The sequence below is a fragment of the Suricata suricatta genome, chromosome 11 (genome assembly GCF_006229205.1).
Source record: "Suricata suricatta isolate VVHF042 chromosome 11, meerkat_22Aug2017_6uvM2_HiC, whole genome shotgun sequence".
In the NCBI taxonomy this organism is placed as follows: Eukaryota; Metazoa; Chordata; class Mammalia; order Carnivora; family Herpestidae; genus Suricata; species Suricata suricatta.
Window position 1 is genome coordinate 26,847,472 of NC_043710.1, and position 20,083 is coordinate 26,867,554.

The 20,083-nt window shown below is 37.5% G+C and overlaps 1 protein-coding gene across 1 annotated transcript in view; it reads left to right on the forward strand.

Annotated features, from left to right (window-relative positions):
- FBXO3 (F-box protein 3) overlaps positions 1-18,671 on the forward strand; it is a 30,456-nt gene extending 11,785 nt beyond the window's left edge. The window contains exons 4-11 of the mRNA XM_029957020.1: positions 1,190-1,304; positions 3,316-3,520; positions 4,633-4,678; positions 8,386-8,470; positions 9,278-9,400; positions 11,154-11,269; positions 12,000-12,190; positions 17,428-18,671. Coding sequence (XP_029812880.1) covers positions 1,190-1,304; positions 3,316-3,520; positions 4,633-4,678; positions 8,386-8,470; positions 9,278-9,400; positions 11,154-11,269; positions 12,000-12,190; positions 17,428-17,604 — 1,058 coding nt within the window. The 3' untranslated portion in view covers positions 17,605-18,671. The remainder of the gene's footprint in view (positions 1-1,189; positions 1,305-3,315; positions 3,521-4,632; positions 4,679-8,385; positions 8,471-9,277; positions 9,401-11,153; positions 11,270-11,999; positions 12,191-17,427) is intronic.
- Positions 18,672-20,083: the final 1,412 nt, after the last annotated feature.

Below are 20,083 nucleotides of genomic sequence, written 5' to 3' on the forward strand. Positions count from 1 at the left end.
CAGTTTCCCAATAATTTGTCTGGATATGATTTTCTTTAAAACTGTCCTCTACCAGCTTATATTATAGTGCCTCTTGAATCTGTGGTTTGACGTTTTCATCAGTTTTGGAAAATTCTCCCAGTATTGCTGCTGAAAGCCTTGCTCAGCTTCTCAGCCGTGTGTTTCCTTGCAGACTTGCCACTTGCCTCAGACACAAGGTTACTCCAAAGGCCTGGCTGAGCTCTCAGTTTCCCTGTTCCTCTGATTGCTCCTCTCCCCCAGTCCTCACTGTCTTTGAGGTTCTGCAAAAGCCTTGAAACCATTTTCTGTTACATTTTTCTGGTTCTCAGCAAGAAGTTTGCTCCAACAACCTGGTGAGCCATTGCTGGAAGTGAATCCCTTCTCTTGGTATCTGTAATCATTTCCGGCTTTTTAAAGCTGGAAAAAATGGGGGCGCCTGGGTGGCTCAGTCGGTTAAGCGTCTGACTTCCGCTCAGGTCATGATCTCACATTCTTGGGTTCGAACCCTGCATCGGGCTCTGTGCTGACAGTTCAGAGCCTGGAGCCTGCTTCAGATTCTGTGTCTCCCTCTCTCTCTGACCCTCCCCTATTCATGCTCTGTTTCTCTCTGTCTTAATAATAAATAAACATAAAAAAAAATAAAGTTGGAATATATGGCAAGCTGACAAACGTGCAGACTTGGATTTAAATTAATGGCTTCCCCACAGCGTGGGTTATACCCACCTATGTCCTGTATTTCTCATTAAAAGACTATCTTAAGATTTTTGAAAAACATCAGTTTGGAGAACTGAAGGGTTTTTTTTGTTTTGTTTTTTTTGTTTTTTTAGAAGAGAAGTGTGAGTGTGTTCGGTTAAGAAAAATGAGATATACCCTAAAGTTTGCAACATAATGTGAAAAAATTACTGTGGATTGCCCTGCTGCCTACCTTCCCATATTTACTGACTGCCCGTGTTTTCCCTGCTGAAAGGAAACTGAGGACTCTCCTTCTCTGTGCTTCACATGTCAGAGCCAGTCCAAAGTGACACAGTCTTACTCTGAATTTTCCGTCTATCTCCCTGTATTTCAGCAGTACAATTTAGACAGGATTCACTTGCTCTAAGAGTGTTTCACAGGCTAGCAGAAGATTATATTTCTCCTTAGATTTAAGGCTGATTGTTTTTTCATAATTTGCTGTTTTGCCTGTTTGCAGAGGGTGCTCGTGAGGAAGACCTAGACGCAGTGGAAGCCCAGATTGGTTGCAAGCTTCCTGACGATTATCGATGTTCGTATCGTATCCACAATGGGCAGAAGTTAGTGGTTCCTGGGTAAGACGTTTGCCATATGGATTATTTTTAATGACACAAATTATTTCCCATAATGAAAATAAATGCAATTTGTACTCACTCTTAACAGATTAAAGGAGTATAGGAATTCCCTCTTCTTCCTTGTAAGAATCCAAAAGACACAATCTTGGGGTGGCTCAATCAGTTAAGTGTCTGACTTCGGCTCAGGTCATGATCTCACAGTTCGTGGGTTTAAGCCCTGAGTCCGGCTCTGTGCTGAGAGCTCAGAGCCTGGAGCCTGCTTCAGATTCTGTCTCGCTCATGTACGTGCACACTCTCTCAAAAATAAATAAACGTTAAAAAAAACTTTATAAACAAAACAAAAAACAAAATTCATACCTTGAATTTGATTTTACTAAAATAAATATGTCTCATGCATGCAGTATTTCTATCAATGCATCCTTATACTTACAAAACAAGCAAAGTCTTATTGGGGTTGGAGTGGGGGCTGTGGTATATAGGGTAGATGTGTGTGTGTGTGTGTGTGTGTGTGTGTGTGTGTGTGAGTAGATTTTAACTAAAACTGTTCAGAACCCTTGACGTCTTGATCCCAGGTACATTGTTTTAGAGAGCTTGATATAAATTCTGTTTACCATATATGTAAAATGCAGTCATTTGTTTAGAGGTACATACAGCAAAGAAAATATAGTTTTGTCCTATTCAAGCATAGCTCATAATTAAGTGGCCTAGTTTTAAGAGGAAATATTCATTGTGGAATGTTTTGGTAAAGAAGGCTATGTAGTAGCTATCAAATTCATTCATAGTATCAAAAACCATATACTTTGGGCCTAATCCTTTTGTTCTTCTAAGAAAATTAAGCTATTTCAGAGACATTGCACTTACTGAAAATGCTCATAAGAGTTTAGGGAGAACTTTACATTGTTCTTAGTAGAAGGTGGTATGTCTTTGTGCGTGAAGACTCATGAGACTGTTACCATTTTAGATCAGGGTTGAGTGAGAACAGGGTAATCATACTGAGATTACAAGGTGGTATTCAGAAGTCAAATATTGGGCAGTTAGGACTAGATACACCTAAATTACTGGCTGGCTTTTTCTAGTCTTTTTTTCCTATTGAACTGAAACTTGACAAAAATTAAACTGCCATAATTCAAGAGCAAATAGGAAAGAACTTAAATAAAAGAGTTTTCCAGAATTGACACGACAAACAGGTCATAGTTTCTACACAAGCACTTGCATCTATCCTCAGTGCAAACAGTGAAACTTAGGATAGAAATCCTCTCATCAAGGATTCCTTCCATCAAGGTCCCATCGGGAACCAATACCTGTGTTCTCATGTATATGCCGTGAGATCAATTTAGACCCCATGCAACCGAAGTTTATGAAAATCTGGGCAAGGTTTAGGTTGATTTACATTGATATTATCTGGAAGGATAGGGTAAGCTAAAAGTTGTAGTAAGATAAAAATATCAGAGTTTATTCATACATTAAAATAGTCAAACATGCATATATAGCAAAACACTAGCAAATCAGTATACCATGGCAAGATGGTCTTTTTTTCTTTTTTCTTTTTTAACATTTATTCATTTTTGAGAGACAGACAGAGCATGAGCAGGGGAGGGACAGAGAGAAATGGAGACACAGAATTGGAAGCAGGCTCCAGGCTCTGAGCTGTCAGCACAGAGCATGATGCGGGGCTCGAACCCATTAACCTGGAGATCAATGACCTGAGCCGAAGTCAGACGTTTAACCAACTGAGCCACCCAGGCACCCCTGCAAGATGGTCTTGAAAGCAGTAAAACAAATTTTCTTTTAAAAAGGCCTTTTAGACATTTCAGACACTTAGGCTTTTAATTTAAATCAGAATCTTCCCACTCAAGTGTTTGAATGTAAAGCAATTGTAGTGTTTTTGGTGATCCTGCTTTAGAATTGACATGTTCTATTAAAGCTGTTGATATAAACATTGTTCATCAGAAGGATGAAGCATAGCTCTTTGGTGCTGCAATTGATTACATTTTTGAATCTCTCTTCTCAGGTTGTTGGGAAGTATGGCGCTGTCCAATCACTATCGTTCTGAGGATTTGTTAGACGTCGATACGGCTGCTGGAGGCTTTCAGCAGAGACAGGGACTGAAATACTGTCTCCCTCTAACTTTTTGCATACACACTGGTTTGAGTCAGTACATAGCAGTGGAAGCCGCGGAGGGCCGAAACAAAAATGAAGTCTTCTACCAGTGTCCAGTAAGTATAGAGTGTTTTTAAATATGGCTGTGAAATCTGTTCAGATAAGTGTGTAAATGTGTGCATTAGGAGTTTGCAGGGCTGTAGAATGGGCGTAGAGCATCATACAATTTAATTATAGACCCATCTAATTAAAGGACTAATAATCTGGCCGTGATATTCTGACATAATGAAATGCCAGAAGACATTGGACAAACAACGCAAACCATGTGCACACAGAGGGAGGGCTGTGGTATGTGTTAAGGTAATTTAAATTTAAGGAAAATGAATGAGATTTTGTTGAAGTCATTGTAACACACATTTCTAACTTAAGAAACTTAGTTTTTGAACACCAATTGATTCACGTTCTGAGTGTAATAGAAACTTTTTAAACTTTTCATTAGATAGTTGAGTTGTTGAGAAATGTGGATTTTTTTTATTTTTGTTTTGATTTTAGTATAATCACAGAACATGTGGTGTTTGGTTTCATTCTTGTTTCTTCAGTTCTTTGTAATTTTGTAGTTGTAGATCTTCTGGCTTCATTTTTGCCAAGATGTGAACTTTTAACCAAAAAGAAGAATTTAAAATAGAAAATCATAGATAATTTCAGAGACATGACTCCATATAACATTTAAAATATTTGAAGAGTTTCCATAGCTTTTATTTTCTTCGTAGGCATTTTTATATCTTTTATCTCATTTTTGACTTGCTACCTCTGTAAGATTGTAGGGTGATGGCTTGGTCTTTCCAGTTACCGAGAGAAGTGACCAGCCTAGAATTGTTCACGTCTCTTGACTCTGAATCAGAGCCCCTTCTTAATAGGCTGTATATCTTCTTACCTTCACTTCTTAACTTAAAGAATAACTTTCTAGTTCACTGTAACAGTAATAGCAGTTCATAAGCGGTTTAACTGTTACTGTGAAGTGCCTGGCACTCTTTTAAGGACTTTCTGGAAGGGGCCTAAATATAGAAGTCCTAAGAACAGGGACTGAAAACTGTAAGGAATGTTGGTTAGAGCACTTGTTATTTTTATCGATTTTGCCTTGTCTCCAGGGAAAGATGCAGGTAACAAACAATGAGAAGTTAAGTAAAATGTTATTTTTCTCAATTATAATATTCTTTTTCTTGCTTAGGACCAGATGGCTCGGAATCCAGCTGCTATTGACATGTTTATCATAGGTAGGACAAAAAACAGCTTCCTTTTCCTTTCTCCTTCCTAGTCAAAAAAATGAAGTCAGTAAAAACTTTTCCAGTTACTTGATCAGCTGACAGTTTATACTTGTCCTTCTTAAGGCTTGCTGATTTATTTAAAAAAAAATCAGATTCTGTGTCTCTTTCTCTCTCTGCCCCTCTCCTGGTAACGCTCTGTCTCTCAAAAATAAATAATAATTTTTTTTTAAGTAAAAAAAAAAGGCTTGCTGGTTTATAAAGCACTGCATCTAGGCTCTCATTCGAATAGCGCTTGTACTTTGAATTTCTTTTCTGTTAGGGAAAAAGCCATGCCCTGTATAGTCTTGTGCTCCTGGGACTCTGCTCTAAACAGTGAAACGAATAGAATTACGATGAGTACGTGTGTATGCGTGCACGCATGAACGTTCCATCCATCATATTGATACATGATGAGAGAGACAGATAGATAAAACTTTATACCTATAAAGTCTGTAGGGCCAATTATAGAAAAATAAGATGCTGGAGAGTCACAGTAGAGCTCTCCAAACAGCAGTCTTCAGAAACCAGTGTAAACTGGGCTTCATGAGCTCCTTGGCACAACTAGTTTCTCTTGGCCTTCAGGGGTGTTTCTCACAGGATTTTGAGAACAATACGGTTTGTGTGCAGCTGCAGCTCACCCCTTTGCTGTTTATCCAGTCTTGTTTTGCTTAGATTTTCCTCCCTTAAGAGATGCTTTCTGACTATACATTCTGCTTTTTATTTTTTTTCCTGTTTCTTTTTTTTTAAGTAGTTTATTGTCAAATTGGTTTCCATACACCACCCAGTGCTCTTCCCCACAAGTGCCCTCCTCCATCACCACCACCTCTTTTCCCCCCTCCCCCTTCCCCTTCAACCCTCAATTCATTTTCAGTATTCAATAGCCTCTCAAGTTTTGTGTCCCTCTCTCTCCCCAACTCTCTTTCCCCTTTCCCCTCCCCCTGGTCCTCCATTAGGTTTCTCCTGTTCTCCTGTTAGACCTATGAGTGCAAACATATGGTATCTGTCCTTCTCTGCCTGACTTATTTCGCTTAGCATGACACCCTCGAGGTCCATCCACTTTCCTACACATGGCCATATTTCACTCATTGCCATGTAATACTCCATTGTGTATATATATACACACACACACATATATACATACCACATCTTCTTGATACACTCATCAGGTGATGGACATTTAGGCTCTTTCCATGATTTGGCTATTGTAGAAAGTGCCAAGTGCCCCTAGGAACATTGGGGTACATGTGCCCCTATGCATCAGCACTTCTGTATCCCTTGGGTAAATCCCTAGCAGTGCTATTGCTGGGTCATAAGGGAGTTCTATGGATAGTTTGAGGTTCCAATTAGGAGATATAATTAAATGCAGAAACCTTAGCCTTCAAGGCCTCTTTACTATTAATATATGGGGATGTATATCTCCTAACTGGAACCTCAAACAGAGTATTAGTCTCCATTTGTTCCAAACTGTGACACGTTTAGGGTTTGTAGTACCCTTCACAGCATCAAGAAACTCTCCCCCCTACATAGTAAGTTACAAAAAATGATTTAACTTAGCCTCTGGCTTTTAGCTCCACCTGATTCCTGTAGCCTGTTGTTTCCAAGTTAAGTGCCCTCTGGGGGTTATGCCCCTTCTCATTGCCCTCTTTGACGTCTTTGCATAGCACATCCTTCAGAGATGAGCACCAGTGGTGCTTCTAACTTAGAAACTAAAGGCTTCCTGAACTCTAAGGTAAGTAACCAGTTAAGCTCTGAGTTTCTTATTCTTAGTTTGATGCTGGTCTGACATGGTGTGGAAGGCCCCACCGCTACCGCAGAGAGCTAAGGTCTGATGAATACTATTCTAGTAGCTGGGATTTCTTCTGGAATAAGAAAGCAGCAAAGCAACAGATTTGAGATGCACAGAGGGAGGAGAGATGAGATGAGAAGTTAGTGCTGGGAGGAGAGATAAGAAAGAGGCTTCCTTTAAGCTGCCTTGATGAAACCCCTGTGCTATCAAAGAGACGCCAAGATAGGCTTACTTTAAAAGGTAAACTAGTGTGGGGACGACTGGGCGGCTCAGTCAGTTAAGTGTCCCACTTCTGCTCAGGTCATGATCTCACGGTTCATGGGTTCGAGACCCGCGTTGGGCTCTGTGCTGACAGCTCAGAGCCTGGAGCCTGCTTTGGATTCTGTGTCTCCCCCTCTCTCTGCCCCTCCCTTACTCATGCTCTGTTTCTCTCTGTCACAATAATAAATAAACATTAAAATATTTTTTTAAAAAAGGTAAACTATCTTGGAATATATAAATTACATCTTGATTCAACTAAGTTTGACTTTCTTAGAATTTTTGGTAAAACACAAAATGGAATCTCCTGGTTTTTGGTGAATTATTAGGAGATATTTAAGAAAACTAGGATCTGTGTTCAGACAAGTTATGTAGTGAAGACTGCCTAGAAAATTTTGTCCTCATTTTAAAGAACACACTTAGGTGTATATCGTAATAAATTAGGATACATTAATATACAACGTACCACTTTCTTTTTTGGGTAAACCATGAAAAATTTATGGTTTTCTCACAGTAACATTTTATTCCATGAATTAAACAAAATGTTTTTAACTTTACAGGGCAATTACTAGTTCTAAAAACAAAACTGTAGCTTCTGTGAATTTTAATGACATTATTCATGTGGCTCCTTACTATCTTCAGAGTGGGTAGATGGTAGGGGATCATTTGAACACAGTAACATTGAGAAAAGAGCCTACTGTTGTAGTTTCCCTCAGTTGATGCCCTTAAACATTTAAAGCTAGAAACCCTAAGACCCACGCTTAAACTGTATCTTCTATTATTTTCTAAAGAGTAGAATGGTAAGTAAATACTATAAATTTAGCTGCAATGTTCAGCGTGATAGAATGTAAGAACTGGGTTAATAGAAACAAGATTATAGGGAAAATCCATACCAAAAAAACATTGATTAAGGGACTAATATTGCCAGGCACATGAGTTAATCATGGATAATGGGGGTCTGAGAAAGTTAAGTTCTATTACCTAGAAGGGGCAAACATAATTCATCTAAATATTTGTCACCCACTCAGTAGATCACGGATGTGTAGTCTGGTCTGGACTAGACTTTGAGCTGGTCACTGAATATGGGGGACCACTACCCATTTGATCTACAGAAGTGCAACTAGACTACTTTGGGATTGGTCTGATGCCCAGAACTCTACCATGCCATAACCCTGTTAGGTGCCCAGACTGAGCCAGAATTTTGTGCAGAATGAGTCAGGATGTACCTGGGCCAAGGGTCTATACCCTGATCATCTGAGGATAGGTGCTGATATTTTTCCTGTAGTTTCTTCTAGACATAACTGTATCTCCTTGTTCCATATGTTCTAGAAATTATAGACAGAAGAAGGCTTTTCATTCTTGTACCAGTACAAAATAAAGTTTAAAAATTTATTATTGAATTATAACTCTAAGAAACAGTTTGAAGGTAGACGGAAGATTCCCTAGCAGGGTAGTTGAGAATGAGTTGAGAATTGAAATTAACCCATGAACAAAAGTGGAAATGTATCTGTGTTTCTAGTTTTGATCTCATATCTTAAGCATAGAGAAATTATCATCGTTTCCTCGTTTCCTGTGCAGATTTTATAAAAATTATTTGTCTTTCTCTTCCTCCCCACCCCTTCCTGGCTTATAGGTGCTACTTTTACTGACTGGTTTACTTCTTATGTCAACAATGTTGTATCCGGTGGTTTCCCAATCATCAGAGACCAGATTTTCAGGTATTCACTCAAGACTTTTTGAATAAAAATGTTTGTAAATCAGAAAAAATATTAGTTACAGATCTTGAGATGAAGTTTCAAAGAAGGTTAATAATAGAACCTCTCGTTTTCTTAAATGCCACTACTTTATTCTCACTTTAAAGCCACAGACACTTGGATAGGCAATATTTTTCTTCTCTTGAAGGATCAAGAGAAAAAAACGGATTTTGATTTAGAAGTTAGGGCTTTATAGTATAGCTTCTTTTTATACATAGTCTCTTTTGGGGAGGGGGAAGCTGTTTGCCAGGCAATGGATTTATTTTGGATAGCAAGTCAGTAACTTTTAACTCCTGGCAAATACTATTTATTATCTCTCAATGAAATCTCCAGGTATGACAGTAGTAGAGGTAATATTGGTTCACAGTAACCTGGTTGGCAGAAATGACAGATTAATTAGAAATTAGAGGTCTCTAGAATAATTTACTAACACATTTTATTGTCAGAGTGCTGTTGATAGGACTTCCAAAAGTCCCAAAAGTTTCCTGGCTCTAAAAACAGAGATAAGTTTAATCACTGAGTCATTATTGGAACCACTGATTATTGAGCCCTAGCTGCTGTCATTATGGATCTAAAATCTTCAAGGTTTTCTAGTTTGTAATTTATCATTCTCTTGTAAGCATAATAGGACTGTACCTTTACGTTCCCACATATGGTTTAAATTTTTGATCCTATGGTAAAGTAAAAGCTATTTCGCATTGTATCTTGAAATATTTTATCTTAGAGACTTGAAGTTAGTTGGTAAATGTTTCATGTTTTAAAACTACCTAGATATGTTCATGATCCAGAGTGTGTAGCGACAACTGGGGACATCACGGTGTCAGTTTCCACGTCGTTTCTGCCAGAACTCAGCTCTGTACACCCACCCCACTACTTCTTCACATACCGAATCAGGTGAGTTAATGGTGGCTTGTATCCTATGGATGTGTTGTTCTCTCCTCTTTGACATGATACATAAAACACATTTTGAAAGACAGCTTCTTGCTGAGGTGTGGAGGAAGGTAGATAACAAACTTTTCTATAACCTAGTATTTGTAAGGAACCTTGAGCTTACAGTAACCTCTAAGTTACTTAAGTTATTTCTTGCAGATGTACTGTGTTTAAAGAATTGTGCCAGGTTCTCTGCGGTCGACACTAAGTTGTAATCATTGTGAAAGCTCTCTGTGAGTTGTAATGCATACTAGAAGCTATCAAATTGCTCAAGATGAAACCATGCATTTTAAATTTCAGTGAGCTTGCCTATATTCCCTTAAAAACCTAATAAGTATTTATTAGGTGCTGCCTAGGATCAGACACGGTGTTAAGCACTGGATTTGGTTAAGTGAAAAACAAATATTAAATTTGCTTTAATTAGAAGTACTCTCTGCTGTGACATAAAGATAGCTAGCTCATTGCTCTAAGGGATTAAGGATACTTTGTTTTTAGACATATTTTTGTGTTTTTTATGATATGTTATATATATTTAAAAAGTACACACTGGAAATATTTTTGCTACCATATAATAACCTGGGAGCATCATAGGATATGGTATTATATGCAGCCCTTAATATATCCAGTTACACACTTGCAGATATTTGTGGGTTTTTTGTTTGTTTTGTTTTTTTAAGCTTATTTTTGAGAGAGAGCAGGCGAGTGTGAGCCGGGGAGAAGCAGAGAGAGAGAGGAAGAGAGAGAATCCCCAGCAGGTTCCATGTTGTCAGCGCAGAGCCCAATGTGGCACTCAGTCTCAAGGACTGTGGGATCATGACCTGAGCTGAAATCAAATGTTGGATGCTTAACCAACTGAGCCACTCAGGCGCCCTGATGTTTGTTATTTTAAATGTTTAATTGAGATCCTGCCTAGGATTGAAACATGCTTAAATTAATGACACCAACACTTGCTTTTGGGTACTCAAAATGAGAGATGGAAGATTCCTAGAGAAAAGGGGGAAATAATAGTATTGCGAAAAAGTCATGGTGTAATCCTAGTAACTGACTAGTGACATTTTGCGTTGAGCTTTCTAGAATTAAAAGAGAAATGTCTTGTAGTGAAAAAAAAATTCATTTTTATAACAAATTTTTCATTGCAGTATATTCTAGAAAGCATTGATCTGTTTTTAAAATTTTTTTTAACATTTACTCATTTTTGAGAGATGAAGAGAGACGGAGCATGAGTGGGGGAGGGGCAGAGAGAGAGAGAGGGAGACATAGATTCTGCAGCAGGCTCCAGGCTCTGAGCTGTCAGCACAGAGCCTGACGCAGGGCTCGAACTCACGAACTGTTGAGATCATTACCTGAGCCGAAGTTGGACGCCCAACCAACTGAGCCACCCAGGCGCCCCTCATACATTAATCCTTACTTGAACAGCAAAAGATTATTGTCACCTAGTGTGTTTATAAATTTTTATGTTGCTCTTTCTATTGTTGATTCTTAATGGAAAGTCAAGTGAGCAAACTGAGTGAAAGCGTTTCTGTGGGAGAGTCAAGCTAATTTAGCCAATATCTTTGAGAACTTATAGAAGTAAATGGTTAACACAGATGTTGGGCTGGGTTTCTTAATTTCCTTTGGAAATTCCTTTCATAGTCTTAGTCCAAATATCGTAGCTCTTAAACAAAAGAAACAAAATCAGACCAGATTTGTGTCTCTACCACCCCATTCCCTTCTCCAGGATTGAAATGTCAAAAGATGCGCTTCCTGAGAAGGCTTGTCAGTTGGACAGTCGCTATTGGAGAATAACAAATGCTAAAGGTGATGTAGAAGAAGTTCAAGGACCTGGAGTAGTTGGTATGTAATTCAAGATTTGGGTTTACATATCAGTTGCCTCTAAGAAACTTTAGAATGCATCTATGTGACATACAGCTTAGAAAATGCATGATGTAGTTAATGGATAAGACTGATCTTTTAATAGCTGTGTTTACAGTGTGAAAAATACCATAGATTTTGGGCTCTCTTTAACTCTAGTACTTTGCTTCATAAATATAATGTGTAAAGATCATTATTCTATTAGATTAGTACCTTAAACATGAACTTTTCTAAAATTATAGCAAACAATTTTTCAGGGATTGATTTTCCATTCTGTGGCTCACCCGAGTTTTTATTTGCTTCTTAAGTTCTTTATTTTTTGGTGGCATAATTATTTGTTACTATATTCTGTGGTTACCGGGCATAGAGCAGAAAGAGAAAATAAATTTCATATTGGTCATCTTTTTGAAATGTGGGGGAAATGTTAAAATCAGTAGCACAGATTTTTATTTGTGGATTTCAATCATCTTTAGCTCTGATTGTCATTGACATTCAGCTTTTTAAAAGATTATAATTATCTTAAGTTTCTGAACCCTAATACCACCACTGTTAACATTTTGCTATGTTTTCTTTTAGTTTAGTTGTTTTTTTTTTTCTAATTGTACATTTACTTTAACATAGTTTGCATTATCCCATAGAGGGCGTTATCTTATTAGCTGTGAAGAAGAACTGAATTTTATACTGTGGTTTCTTATTACTGTTTTCTCGACAGGTGAATTTCCAATCATCAGCCCAGGTCGGGTATATGAATACACAAGTTGTACCACGTTTTCTACAACATCAGGATATATGGAAGGATATTATACCTTCCATTTTCTTTACTTTAAAGACAAGATCTTTAATGTTGCTATTCCCCGATTCCATATGGCTTGTCCAACATTCAGGGTGTCTATAGCCCGATTGGTGAGTTAAATTTTCCTCTGGGACTGATTTATGTGACTTTGTAGAAATAACTCCATAGAGGGATTTTGCTGATTAGCCAGACAAATGGTTTTCAAATGGTGTTCCCAGAGAACCCTAGCGATTCTGAGGAAATATACTAGGGGGGTGGGGGCCATGTGAATATGTAGGGGTGGTGGATAATAAGTAAGCTCGACTCCATACACTTCAATCAGAGTTACTCTATTGTTAGCTGTTTTTCGTTTTGTTTTTTTTTTGTTTGTTTTTCATAGATGTCATTTATTTTGAGCAGTTTTAGATTCACAGAAAATTGAGTAGAAGGTACAGAAATTTCCCAAATACCCCCTGCCCCATGCATGCACAGACTTCCCCATTATCAATATCTCCCACCAGAGTGGGATTTTGTTAACAGAGTGGTATTTTTGTTAACAGTTGATGAACCTACATTAGCACTTCAAATCACCCAAAGTCCATAGCCTTCATTAGGGTTCACTTTTGGTGTTGTATATTGTGTGGGTTTGGACAAATGTATAATGACGCTTATCCACCATCAAAATATCATGTAGAATAGGTATTGGTTTTAAAGGTTCAGTCTCTTTTCCACTGTTTCCAAAACCAATTCTGTGGCCTGAAGAGAAACACCACGCTAGACCAATTAGGACAGCCTTTATTTCATTTCATTATGATTAGGAAAACAATTTCTTGAAGTGTTTTTGCTAAAAGCCCAATTTTGTAAAACAATTGAAATATCCTATAAAGAGACTACTAAAAGTAAAAGTCTACCCATTAAACCCTCTTTGTAGCCATCTTCCTTTGGGATCATTTCCTAAATCAACTAGGTATAATTTTAAAATCTCATCTTTAGGAATACCTTATGATCATGGCAGTACCCAATTTTATGGATTATAAAATGATTAAAGAGAATTATGAGGCCCCAGCTATACCATAGGTATAAAATATGCCTTGTATACCCAGAATGTAGCTGAATCATAGGTGTTGAATGTTCAGAGAGGGCCCTCTGGCTCCTGGGATGACCCTGATGGGTGAGTCCAAGATAAGTGTGGGAAGATGGACATGATACCAATCTAGACCTAGATCTAGGCCTAGATCTGACACATTCCCCGTTTGGAAAGAGAAGGATGGTGATGAGACTTTAGGCCATTACGCTGGCATGTCTGGTGACAAGGATCTACAGACTGGGTTTGGAAGTGAAGCTTAGCTTCCCTCCCAGTGGAAGAATGCTTTCTACCGTGTATTTCCAGTACCGGGAATTTGTTACTTCCTGTAACATTCTCCTGTTTTTGACTAGTCCAGTTTCTTTATGAGATTGGTATCATCTATGAATGTTTGATGCAGCTCATTAGTGAAGCCATCTGGCACTAGAGTTCTCCTGGTGGGAAAGTTTGAAATAGGAATTTAATTTCTATAATGTATTTTCTATTGCTTCTTGTTTCACTTTTGGTAATTTGTGTCTTTCAAGGAATTTGTCTGTTTTGTTTAAATGTTGAGCTTAATGGCATAAAATTATTTACAATATTCCCTCGATATCCTTTTAATGACCACAAGAACTATAAGCATATGTCCTTTTTTGCTCTTAATATTGATAAATTTATATCTTTTATTGATCAGTTCACCTAAGGGGTTATCCCTTTTATTAGTCATTTGGAAGAACACCTTTGGGTTTCACTGGTTTTCTCTATTGTTTGCTCATTTTCTACTTCATTGATTTCTGCAGTTATATTTATTTATTTCCTGCTTACATTGGGGTTCATTTGTTTTTTTTACCGGCTTCTTAAGGTAGAAGTTTAGATTTTTGATTTTAGGGCTTTTTTTTTTTTTTTTCTAAAGCACTGTTTTGGCTGTGTTTCATAAATTTTGATGTGTTACTTTCATTAACATTTAATTCAAAATGTGTTCAAATTTCCCTTGTAACTTAATTTTGGTCTGTAACTTTTCTAAAAATGTATTAATTTTCAAATATTTGGAGGTTTTCCAGTTAACTCTTGTTCAATGATTTCTAATTTTGTTATGGTTAGAGAACTCACTGTGTGTAGTTTCAATCCTTTTAAATGTTTTGTGTCCCAGCATTATGGTCTAATTTGGTAACTAATCCCTGTGTATTTGAAAAGAATGTATATTCTGCTGTTTGTGGGAATATTATACTATAAATGATAGTTCAAATTGGTTGACTGTTTTTCAAGTCATCTATATATTAGATTTTTTTTTGTCTTTGCTCTCTGAAAGATGATTGTTGAAATCTCCAGCTACAATTAGAGTTTTGTCCATATCTCTTTTTAATGCTATAAGATATGCTTCATGTATTTTGAAGCTCTATAATTATATGCAAATATGCTTGGGATTCTTATGTATTTTTAATGAAGTGCTTTCTTTTATTATTAGGAAATTTTTCTCTCTGTCTTTGATAATATTTCTTGTCCTAAAGTTGCTAATATTCCAGATATAAAGTGTGAAGAATGTTGAGGTTTGTGTGGACAGGCAGGCAGGTTACTGTGGGGTCCGCTTGCCCCTGTTGAGACTCATTCTTAATGTTTGGGTTCTTAGGGTTGGGATATAAAGTAGTCTTTAATTTAGGACAGTAGTTCTCAAACTTTTTGGTCTCATGGCTCCCTTAAACTTTTAAAAATTATTGAGGACTTCAAAGAACTCTTGTTTATATGGGTTATATCAATATTTATCATGTTAGAAATGAAAACTGAGAAGTTTTATAATATTCACATACTCTTTTTTTAAAGTTTACAATTTTTAAATTTATAATTTTAAATTATAATAATAAACTCATTACATGTTCAACCCTCTTTAACCATGTTCTTACTTATTTAGAGTTTTAATTTCCTCCCAACCACAAATAAGCATATAAAATTTTGACCCGCCTTGTGGAAAATATTTCTCTCTCTCAAGGATGAGAAATCAATAAAAGAAATGAGAATTCTGGACTTACTTCTAACCAACATGAAAGAGGCAGCGGGGATTGTATTTGTATTGTGCTGTATTTGTATTGTACCTTTCCTGTGGAAATATTTATTTTCTTGACACGGAAATGGAATTGTTCTCCTTTTTTGTGCCCTAACCATCTGATAATTATTGTACTTAATACTTGCTTTTGCTTTATACTTTGAATGTCACTATAAAATTCACTTCGGGCTGACCTTAAGCCTTTTCTTGCTCAAGGCAGGTTTGCTGTTTGCTTTCGGACAATTGAGAGGTTCCCACTGTCTATTTCCATCTTACCCACGTGCCCCTCTTTTCATCCGCTGCTTCTGTGTGTACGCTTTTACCCGAGATCATACGCAATCTCCTTCTTTAGCCGCATTGATTTCCTTAACATTTTTTTCTGTTCTCTTAAGATGACTAATGATCATGCTACTTGAATTTAATGTTTTAGAATTTCCTAAGCCTTCCTCGTCACCCCTTTGGAACCTTCTACTGAATTTTAAAGCCTTCATTCCCTAGATTGAGAAAATAAAAAAATAAAAATAATGGAATATCATGTCATATTTATGTATATTTTCTCTGACTGTTGTTAACGTTGCTATTATTAGTGTTATAATAAATCCTAAGTGACAATCCTTTGACAACTCCTAAAGAACAATTTCTTTCTCCCACATTAGTTCATTTGCGTGCTCAACAAATATTTACTGAGTACCTACTAGGTGCTGGGGGAAATGCAGTGAACAATACAGCTGAAATCTACCTTTGGGAATGTAATGTAAGCACGGTGACTGTAGTTAATACTGTATTACCTACTTGAAAGTTGCTGAGAGAATAAATCTTAAAAGTGCTCATCACATGAAAACATTCTGTAACTACGTATGGTGACGGATGTTAACTATACTTACTGTGGTGATCATTTTGTAATATATACAAATATCAAATCGTTATGTTGTACACCTGGAACTAATGTAATGTTGTGTGTCAATTATACCTCAATAAAAAAAAAAGAAAGTTGAGGAAATTAAAACAAAACAAAACAAAAAAACCCTCTGCCTTGGAATTTACATTCTAGTTGGAAGAGACAAGGGTAGCAAATAAACACTATCTAGTTATACCAAGTAGTGCAAAGTGCTCTGGAGAAAAATCAGTAAAGGATATAAGGAGTGTCTGTTGGGTTGTTCTCATATAATGATATGTTGGGGAAGGCCTCAGTGGCATTTTTTAAAGTGAGACTTTAAAGACGGAGAGGGAGCCAGGTGGATATGTGTGGGAGAAGGGTGTTCCAAACAAAAGAACAGCAAGTGCAACGGCCCTGAAGCACTCGTGTTACATAAACATCATAATGCTCGGTGTGTTTGAAGAAAGCAAGGAGGCTGATGCAGTGGAGCTAAGTGACTGGGGCAGAGTGGTTAGAGATGCGATCAGAGGGGGTAGTTCGTGTTGGATATGTAATGCCATCAAGACCTCCAGGGGAAAGGCTTTTGCTGACATCACATCCCACATTTCCCAATACTTCCTGCCTCCCCAGCTAGGTGCTCCTTGCTGTTCAAACCTCCATCCCATATGACGGCTCCTCTCACTGAGTTTTCAAATGTATGAGAGAAAAATTGACAGCAGAGTAAATCAAGACTTGATTAGAGACACTGTGTACGCAGAAGTTTCCATGAGATGTTCAGATCTGGCATGTTCAACCTCACTATTGCCCTGTTGGGTGAGCCTTTAACAAGTTAACTTCAAGTGGAGGCACCGTGGTGGTTGAATTGAATCCATGTGCCTTGATAGGAGCTCCACAGAAATCTATTAGCCCTCCTGACAGTACATAGAAGTTACCAGTAGAGGTCATACCTTATTGATGTTTTTGCCTCCTCTTTTCTGTAAGCATATAGATTAATAAAGAATTGTTACTTAATCCACTGAAATAAATTCAGTAAAATTTTATCTTGGGTTGGTCGCAGTGGTCTGTTGGCTACCTTGTACAAATTATCAACTCCCGGATAAAAAATAAGTACTGTATTAATGATATATATCTACCATTAAAACCACATTGAACATTTTACAACATGTATATATATATACACGTATATATGTGTTATATATACATACACATATATATGTACACTCTAGATTCTTGCATCAGCATGTGCATTATGAAAATACACTGTTCAATTCTATAAAAATTCTTATTTGGCACATCCAGTTGTTTAGATTATAGATAAGTGACATCTTACATAAAATAAGTATAAAAAGCTGATGGAAGTTCTTATCAAAAGATTGTTTTCTCTTTCAAGGAAGTGGGTCCTGATGAATACGAAGAGATGGAAGAGGAAGAAGAAGAGGAGGAGGAGGAAGACGATGATGAGGATTCAGCAGATATGGACGACTGTGATGAAGATGAGGAGGAAGGAAGCCGAAGGAGAGTCTTTGATGTTCCCATTCGCAGGCGCCGGTGCTTTCGCCTCTTCTAGCGGGGCTCTGCTGGCGGGAGCACTGGCATGAATCCAGTCTGTTAAATAGATGTCTCAATAATGTAAATAACTAAATTTTTCTCAGCACATAGCAGGAAAACTAGCATGAAATGTTGTTCCAGGCCCTGGGTTCTCTGCGCCACTACATTAGGAATTGATTGTTTTGGTTTGCTTTGTGTTTTTGAGGTAAAGGAGGAAATGGGAATTGTTGGTTGGTTGGTTGGTTTCCTCTCTTCTGGAAGTCTGTGGGCGAATAGTTCTCTAGTTAAGAACAGACATTGGTTTGCTTTAAAAGATTTTATACTTCTACAGATAGGGAAACTGGAGGGAATTGCTTTGAATAGGATTTATAAATGTAGCAGAAATACCTATGCAGGGATAGAGAGAAACTATGTGGCTGAGTGATTCTGTGAAAAGACTTCTTGCATTTGTGAATTATTTAGAAATGAACAGAATTTGTAATTAGGCTAATCCATTTAGTGATTCCTATATATTTTGTAGTCCCAGGGAACTAGTTGACCTAATAGTTTGAATGCTAGTTCTTTGTCCTTTCTTAGACAATCTGTCCTTGAATTTAAAGTTTTCATCACTACAGCCTTGAAGTTAACATCTTTATGACCTTGGCCTTGCATTTAGTCTTCAACTCTACCAACTTTAAATTTAATTTAAAACCTTCAACGTGACAACTTTGAATTTAAAGTCTTTAGAGCAATGACCTTTTTCGTATTGTTCACAGACGCATCATTTTCGAAATGTAGTGCATAAAACTGTGTGTTGTGTTGTTTATTTACAGAAGATTCTTCACAGTCTCATGTAGTCTAAATTTGTAAATACTGCTTCCGTTTTGTTTCTCCTTTATACATTTGACTGTCTAACTTTGTGATAAGTGACATGAATTTTATGTTAAGACTAAGTATAAACATAATTTTTTTGTAATTATATAATTAAGAGTTTGGAATGACATCTTCCAAGTGGCAAAAACTCATATTTTAAAAACGAATTTTGGTTCAGATCCTGTATTTTGTGTAATTGTCTATTTTCCATAAACTAATTTTAATCAGCCTTTACTGTCAAGGTGAAAAATGAAATTGGAATTCATTGTCCTGTTGCCAGAGGCCCATTCAAAGTCATTTCCTGGCTTTGACCCTGTCATATGCTCTACTTTCTGTTTTCCGCAAGAATAGTTCTTTTGTGGGGAAACTGCAGAAAGAGGAAAGTATAAACAAGGTCAGGAGTTGCCCAGGGACTACGAAGACCCTTTCATATTGGCACGTGCCAAAATGTTGTGAAATGGAGTAAGTCATTTTTCCCACTTATTTTTTAAATGTTATCATCAGGCTACCAAATCCTTCTATTATGCCTATCTCTCTCCTTTTTAAAAGAAACCCAGCCTACTGAGATTTAAAAAAAAAAAACCAAAATCTCCTAATAAAACAGTAATTTAAAACTAGTTAATGTTGAAAGTTAAAGCTGGCCCCAGGATCCCGTGCCAATTTTGCTTCTTTGCCTTTTCTGGTTGACCTCTCCTCTATTCCCAGAATGCTCGTGGTGCTCCACATCTCCCCTGCAGCCCCATTCAAGTTTTGCTTCTCAGAATACTTCAGGCTTATTTATCCTCTCATCTAAATTCGCTTTGTCTTAGTATGTTGAATCAATGACCTCTCCTTCATACCAAGATGTGACTGATCAGTTGATAACACGCTCAGGTGTTTTATTTCATTGGCAAGAATGTGTATTCACACATAAAAGGGATCTAACAGTTGGCCAGCCTATCCTTTTGTAGAGCAAAGGCCATTTCTGGGGCTGAGGTCCCTTGAGACCACCATCTATCTTTCACTCGTTTGTTTAAACCTTGAATTATCAGTTAGGATGAGACCCATACATAAATAAACAGCAGCAAATAGCTTAGGGGTTATTTTTCTCTTGTGAAAAACCTGGGGTGACTAGTTGAGGACTGATAAAGTAGCCCCGTGGCCCAGTGGTGTCAACACTGCAGATTCCTTCCAGCTTTCTGTTCTATCCTTTGCACAAGGCTTAATCATAAAGGTCACCTCATGGTTGCAAGATGGCAGCTGCAGGCATGATAATCCAGGAAGGGCAATGACAAAAGGGACCATTTAAATGGAAAGTGAAGTCAAACATAAGGCTGGAGAGGTAAACCAAGCAGGTTTCCAATAGTCACGGAGGATAGGTAGAGAAGGCTGGGGGGGATACTGGGATGATGCAGAAATTAACACAGGCAGCATGGAGAGCTGGTATGAAGGACTTGAACTACTCCAAATAAGTCATGCTGTGGGCAGAGTTAGAACAGTAGTAGTGGGAGTGGACTGAAAAGTGGATGAACCAGTACCTACGTGATAAAGTATGTAGGAGTTGGTGATTAGACATGAAAGAGTAGAAGAAATCAAAGTGGATTCCCAGGTTTCTGGCTTCATTTATGAAAAACAAAACCTGAAGGAAATGTGCAGTTGGACATTGG